The sequence below is a fragment of the Marmota monax genome, unplaced genomic scaffold, assembly GCF_021218885.2.
Source record: "Marmota monax isolate L192 unplaced genomic scaffold, Marmota_monax_Labrador192_F-V1.1 WCK01_AAM20220418_F8-fsc00012, whole genome shotgun sequence".
NCBI lineage: Eukaryota > Metazoa > Chordata > Mammalia > Rodentia > Sciuridae > Marmota > Marmota monax.
In genome coordinates this window covers 282690-290020 of record NW_026695227.1, presented here as the reverse complement: position 1 = coordinate 290020, position 7331 = coordinate 282690, and the positions used below count along the sequence as shown (strand labels likewise).

At 43.0% G+C, this 7331-nt stretch overlaps 1 protein-coding gene across 2 annotated transcripts; it reads left to right on the top strand.

The window, feature by feature from the left end:
* The first annotated feature begins 1563 nt into the window (after positions 1-1563).
* LOC124087461 (kidney androgen-regulated protein-like) lies at positions 1564-6212 on the top strand. 2 transcript variants are annotated; one of them, XM_058576361.1, is made up of 6 exons: positions 1564-1849; positions 3310-3423; positions 3552-3614; positions 3780-3827; positions 5279-5329; positions 5978-6212. In XM_058576361.1, coding segments are annotated over exons 1-6 (348 nt in total). In that variant the 5' UTR covers positions 1564-1779; the 3' UTR covers positions 5980-6212. The 2 variants fall into 2 exon arrangements, with proteins under 2 accessions (XP_058432344.1, XP_046292320.1); XM_046436364.2 differs by having other exon boundaries at positions 3271-3423.
* Positions 6213-7331: the final 1119 nt, after the last annotated feature.

The following is a 7331-nucleotide window of genomic DNA, read 5'->3' as shown; positions in this document are numbered from 1 at the left end:
CACATTTCTGTGGCGGAAAATAGTCTCATTTTAAGCCCAATGCAGGGAAAGTGTCCCCTTTTACTATTGGCCTGTGACTTAGTGGGTTATTGTCTTTTTGGAGTCCTATTGTTGATTTATTTGCCTGCAAGTTTCTCATGAGCTTCTTGCTTCCCAAGCTCCTATTGTGTTGGGGTTACACCTCATTGCACAGGGCTGGTCAAGGAAATTCAGTTTCCCAAGAAAACAAAATGTTCTCCTGTATGAATTTTTTCCTTCATTAGAATTAAGTCTCTTGTAATGCCATTTTTAACAAACCAGCAAGCAGATCAGAGAGATAATTGGGTGTGATGGGGAATTGAGGGAAACAAGTAATCGAGGGGTTGAGAACACAGGCTCTAGCTTTAGACTACAGCTGGATTTGCTTCCTGACTCTGTAACATTTACTGTGTTACTTTTCCTAAGTTAACTAACCTTTATGTGCCATGGTTTTCTTATCTCCAAAAGGAAGATAAGAGATTACCTTAGGGTTAGTATTAGGATAAATTAGTATATGCCCACAGCACATAGTTAAGCATTCAATAAAAGTTAGCTCTTATTATTACTATTTTTGAGAGGCTTCTCTCAATATAATATGGTTAACTTTGTGATTTCTGAAAGGCAAGAATCGGCTGTGAACTTACAAGGAAAGACCACAGCAATACAATGTCCTCATAGGAGTTTCATGGGAATTGTGCATATCAATCAAAGACTTCCTTTCCAGGTATAGGTGGTGACTTTTTTGGGTGTGGAGGGTACCAGGGATTGAACTCAGGGATACTCAATCCCTAAGCCACATCCCCAGCCCTACTTTATATTTTATTTAGAGACAGGGTATCACTGAGTTGCTTAGTACCTCACTGGTTGCTGAGGCTGGCTTTGAATTAGTGATCCTTTGGTGGCCTTACCTATAAGAGCAGTGGCTGAGATTACAGCACCCGGCAAGGTGGTGTCTTTTGACTGAGCAATGAGGCTCTCTTACATGTGCTGGGCTTTACCCTGGTGTTTCTTATGCCCATTTTCCATGTCTTTTGAGGGTTGGAGTCAGTGTTGCAATCAAAGACATGTCTCAGCTCAAGACTGGACCCTGGAGAAAGTCTGTAGTAGGAGCCAGGTCCACACAATCAAACGTTTTCCATGCTCACGACACCCTTGCAGAGTGAATATCTTTAGGGAATCTGACTCTAGAGGCTGAGGAAGGAGGATTGCAAGTTTCAGGTCAACCTGAGCGATTTAGCAAAGCCCTATCAAAATTAAAAATAAATAAATAAATAAAAAGGGCTGGGATGTAACTCAGTGGTGGAGCACCCTGGGTTCAGTTCCCAGCATGGGGTGTATGTGTGTTGGGGTGCTGGAAATAGGGTGCTCTCAAAGTCAAAGAAACCTTGATTCTTCTCTGACACAAAGGAAGCTCTTTTGGGGCCCTTTAAAGCAGTATGTGGCTCCAGCTTAGATGACGAACTTGCAGCCATGGACCAGGAGGGGAGTGTCCTCAGTATCGTTTGCAATCTTCTTGCAAACAATCTTATCAGCGATTTCTCCGAACATCCTTCTTGCTTCTCCCTCCACTCAGATCCTGCTTTCCCTCAGGGGCATTCTCTGGAAAGGGCGAGGCTCCCTCCACCCTATGGACCTGGGGAATGCTGCCAGCAAGGGCCAGAGGAGGCAGGATCTATAAAAGACCAGCGCAACTGTCCCCCCCGCTGCCTGCCTTCCCGTGCGCTCTCAACCAGCCTCCTGCCCTCCCGCGGCACCAGCGCCATGCTCTGCAAGGTCCTGATCCTCCTGGTCCTGTGCGCCGCGGCTGTGGCGTTCCCCTCGCTGCGCCCAGGTGAGTGCAATGTTGGAGATCTTGGTCTTGGGGAATACGGCTAAAATAATTTTGTGGTGTGTGTGTGGAGAGAGAGAGAGAGAGAGAGAGAGAGAGAGAGAGAGAGAGAGAGAGAGAGAGAGAGAGAGAGAGAGGAGAGAGAGAGAGAGATCTCCCTGGTGAAAACTGTAAGGTGGTATTGGGTGAAATGTATATGGACTCGTCTGAGGGTCTTAGGTGGGGATGGATGGGCAGCTGAGCTCTGGGCCTGGGTAGCTGAGTGACTAAGTGATGTTTTAAATTGTAGATTTCAATTGGCCTCGGGAAGGTGACCAGGCTGTGCCAGGTAGGGTGAGGAGATTGGAGCTGCTGAGGTTTCCTAGGTGCCTTTCCCTGCTGGGTGTTAGACATTATTTTAGTTAATTCAGGCTGAAAGTCCTGTGGCAGGAACCTCATTTCATAGTGGAGTACAATCCATTTTGGAGAGATTTAGCAGCCAGCTGGGTCACAGACAGTGGAAATCAGTGGGTCTGGAAAGGAACATGTGAAGCATGTTGAAGAAGGAAAAAAATGGGTGTCTTCCTAAGCAGAGAGAAAGGGAATCTGTCACCCCAAGTTTTCTTGTCCATTTCTTTCTGCTTTCAGGCCCATTTCTCAGGAAGAGAAGTGTGTGCTTATTTGTATTAAAATCATCATTCTCCCTGGCCCTCTTCCTCTCAGCTCCTCTTCTGGTGGCTCTGTTTTTGGGAGGCTGGGTTTGGTCTTTAACTGCATTTGGCTGAGGGGTAAAGCAAGGTGAGGACAGTGGAGAACTAGCAATTTGGGCCTCTTGGGCAGCTGTCCACATCTGCCACAGTGACTGCGCATCTGTCTCCACTGCAGCCTCAGGAGACCAGCTTGTTGCCTAAGAGTCCTACTTTGCTATGATGCTTATATGGTTAACAAGCCCCACCATTCAGGACATGCTGTGAAAAGGAGCCATAGATATGGTTCAATTAATTAAATTAAAACATATTAGAAGTTGCCCAGTTTAGAGGCTATCACACTCTTGCTTGTACTTAGCAATAGCCGTTTGCCTTGCTCCTTATCCCCTCTCAGTTTTTGTTTTTAGCTTTCAGGCTCTGGGAAGGACTATAGAGGGAGAGTCTTCTGTGCCAGTCTGACCAGTACATTGGACACTATCAAATGCTCCTTTCTGAACCTACCCCCTCAAAGGAGGATGTGTGGAGGCTCTGATCAGTTCCTTGGCATCAGCTGCCCAGGGATTTCCTACCACTGGTAGGATGGAGACTTGTGAGAGACCACTGGGGCTTCAGTAGCCACCTTGCATACTATTCTTTCCCCCAGAGGAAAGGTCTAGCTGGGAACAGGCAGGCATGGAGGCGGCAGAAACATTCTGCAGGAAGGCACTTGAGCTGCTGTTTTCTTTCTGGCTCCTCTAGAATCAACCACTGACCTACTGGAATTGATCCCTGATCTAGAGTTAACCACTGATGGAGAGGTAACTGAGGATCAAGAGTCAATCACTTACCTAGACGAGACCACAGACCTAGAGTTGACCACAGACATGAACCTGGATATCATGCATATTTCCAGTAAGTGAGAGTCTTGCTTGTTGGACCCCTATTTTCTGCATTTCTGAGAATGCCTGATTTCTTTTTCTATATTGGATTCCCACTATTGGCTAGTGACTACACCGGTGTCTTCCATTTTATTTTCTCAGAATTCAATGTTGACCTTGAAACAGCCACTGCCATCTATTTGGAAGAAGCCAGTGAGGACCCAGGTAAGGATTCCTGTCTCCTAATATGCAGAATTTTCTCCCTGACTCCCTACCTCATTACTTAGGAAAGTCCTGTAGTAGCTTATGTTTGGGGACCAGCTCTGGTGTCTCCTTGGGGTGGACAGATGTGGCGACAGGATGGGGCTAATCACTTCCTTTCCTTTTCAGATGATTATAACACATTTCAGACAATGAGCTTTGTGAGTGAAGATTTTGGTAAGTGTAAATGTCATCTAAATTTAGACAAACAGAATAAAAAGGGATTTAAAGGCTTTGTGAATTAAACAGTGGTCCTATCTGCCCAATCCCTCTCACAACTCATGTTTCTTCATTTTTCTTTCTCCCATTTTGTGAAGGAACCATAGCACTTCAATATCTTCTGTCACTGCCAATAAACTTCAATAGTTTGAAGGATGTGTGAGATTTTTGCTGAAAAAGGGCCTTGGGCCTTACCTATAAGAACAGACTTTTAAGGAATCTCGTTGTGTCTACAAATAGCAGCTAACCTGTATTCTAGCACTGCTGTAGGCATATTGAAGGATTGCAGGTAGTAGTTGGATAAGTGCAGAAGATGTTCTTTTGGGGAGATAGAGATGAGATAAAATGGGGTTGGCTGTATGGCTTTAAATTTTTGTTTTTCACAAAACATAACTTAATTGCTTAATAAAGTGGTACTTCAGTATTGTACTCAAACTTCCCTACCTCTAGTTGGTTAATAAGTTAATGATGTCCTATGCCCTGCACTGCATGGAGTAATGGGGAAATTCTCATATTTGACTACAATAAGAAGCAACCTCATGGTCCAGACCTGTGTGGTCACTTCTGAAAGCAGAACCCCACTGGTTTCTACCACTGCCTGTTGAGAAATGATTTCTGACTATGGTAATTACCATCTAAGAAGCTTCTATTTTTAGTAGGAGGAGAGAATCCAGAAGGTTTTAACTTTTTAGGTTAATAAATTTTTGCTGTTCCCAGCACATGTTTTTCCTTTTGATCAGCCAACTGAATTAACAGTTAAGGCCAGAGATTTTTGTTTTATTTACTTTTTCCTTTCATTCTTAGTTTTTGAGGGATTTTTCTCTGGAAAGATTCCAGAACAGAGTCATGAAGTCGTACTTCAGTACTCTGTCCTTGTTTTATACCCTTCCCACCCAGATGCCATGTTCAATAAGCTCAATATATGTACTTCTGGCAGATGAAGATATATCCAATTAATGTGGAACTTCTGGTTTTAGACTTTTTTTTTTGGCACTGGGATTTGAACTGAGGGGAGCTTTTACCACTGAGTTATTACCCTAGCCATTTTTTTTATATTAAATTAATCTCACTAAGTTGCTGAGGCTGGCACTGAATTTGTGATTCTCCTGCCTCAGGCTCTCCAAGTCTCTGGGATTATAGGCGTGTGCCTCTGCACCCAGCTACTCTTAGGAACCTGAGTGTGAGGGGAGATGAAACCCTTCACCAATCCTTCTCATGGGGTGCAGGTGCATCCACTTCCACTGGCAGGCATTCAGCATTGGTAGAGTGTCTTGGCAGTTAGGAGAAAGGAGGCTTTTGTCCCAGATTCAATGGAGTCCTACGTGTACTAATGCTACTGTTAAGAGAATTCAGTGTGAGTAATATACCAGGTGAAATTGACTGCAAACTATTTCTTTACTTAATTGCAGACCAGAACAGCACTTTTCCAGAAAGCAATGAGTCCACTTCAGTGTATCTTTGTAAGTTGCTTTTCTCTTATCTCTGATGCCTTTTGAGGGATCTGATACTCCTTTTAATGCCAGTTTTAATCCCTTGGGAAAAGATTCCAAGCTTAATACTTCCTAGATACTGAGATCAGCTACAAAATCTAACAAGGAGGTTGAAGATAACCTCTTTCCTCCAAGTTCTTCCACGTCCGGTTACTTGGAACATTAGCAACAAACTAGGATAAACAAGGTCTCTTCCTTGAATTTTTTTCCCCCAAGATTTATTCTTCCTGTCTCTTCTGGATGTGAGTTCCTGTGTACTCCATGGAATTTTACCAAATGAGTAGGCTGAAGAAAAGGCATCATGTTACCTGATGCAGAGGACATACCACTGCTTTAAAAATTCTGGGGGCTCTGCATCAGGATGTCCAGTTTTAATACTTCTCCTCACTCTTGACTTTTTGGAAGTCAATAAAATGGTTTCTTCATGCAATAAAATGGATATCAGGACAGTATGTAAAGTCTCATTTGAAGTACAAGGGGAGGATGGGAGGGTAAGGAGTTACACCTTAAGAAATTAAGTCTCGTGCCCAAGATCACAGTGGTGACAAAAGATGGGTCTGATCTTTTGAGTACTGGGTTATCTAGGTAATTCCTCTGTTGTTGTTATTTTTAATTTAGAAAATGAAGCAAGGTCTCCTTTTGCTGTGACAGTCACTCTGCTATTCAACACTGTCTGAGAAGACTTGAACTTTTGAATCAGCCAACTACTACACTTATTAGATATTGCTTGATTGTAGAAAGCTAGTGAATCATGGCACATGCCCAGCTGAGGAGAAATGGCAAGCACTGGTCTAGGGTGGGTGTTGTGAATTTTACAGACAGAAGAGGGGCATTTCTTAGCTCTTTCCTACTTAATACAGATTTAATAAATTTTCATTAGAATTGAATTTTGAGAGTGGTTTATTTTAGGAGGAAAAAAATTGCTTAGTTGCTAATTTCGTTCTTCTTTGATGCTTTATAAAGAGGATCCAATACTTGTCAGGGGCTGCAATAGAGCCTGAAATGAATCTGTGGAAAGTACATTAATTTTCCTATGGCTGCTGTGATAAATTTCCACAAATAGTGACATAAAACAACATGATTTATTGTCCTGTAGTTTTGTAGCTCAGAAGTTTGCAATGGTTCTCACTAGGTAAAGTCTATATGTAGGGGCTGCGTTCCCTTCTGGAGGCTGGGGGGGGGCGGGAATCCCACTTGTTCTTCCATCTTCAGAGCCAGCAATGGCTAGGGGAGTGTCATATCCCTGGCACACACTGGCCCTTCTGCCTTCCTTCCCACAGCACTTTCCAGAAAGCATGAACATCTCACTCCTGTGCACCCAGTATGTTTCACCCAGGTTCTTTGGAGGTGGAGACAGTTACCAGGATATTTTTTGCAAAAAGATACATAGGAGTTTATGTAAAATTAGTTGGTGTTACACATGTTTGTACTTTGAAGTACAAATGTAAGCTGGGGCCGATGAATCCTTTAGGTGGTGTGGACTTGGGTGGGAGAGAAATGGGTTCTGATTATAAGGGCACAGCTCACTATGAACCTCTTATGAATCCAGCTTCTTTTTGTAACATGAGTCAGTTATACCAAATCAACTTGAAAATCCTTTTCTGTTCTTTAATATGTCATAGCAAATAGCACATTAATGTTTGGAATCACTAACTCTTATAATTATTAACTTATTAGCTTGTCTCAGGAAAAGTCTGTGTTCACCAAGTGATTTTTTTCCCCCTTTGGTGGTGCTGGAGATTGAACCCAGGGGCTTGAGCATGCTAGGCAAGCACTCTACCAAATGAGCTATAGCCCCAGCCCACCAAGTGAATCTTTATACAATAAGCTCTCTCTTTTTATAAATCCCTTTTACAATGAGATTGTAACAGAGCACATTGTATTTTAGGATTCTTTATTCTGTCTCTGTCAAGGCCCTTGTCTCAGGAATTTTCTTCTAAATAGAAAGTAGTTCCAAGTCCTCCATTGATTT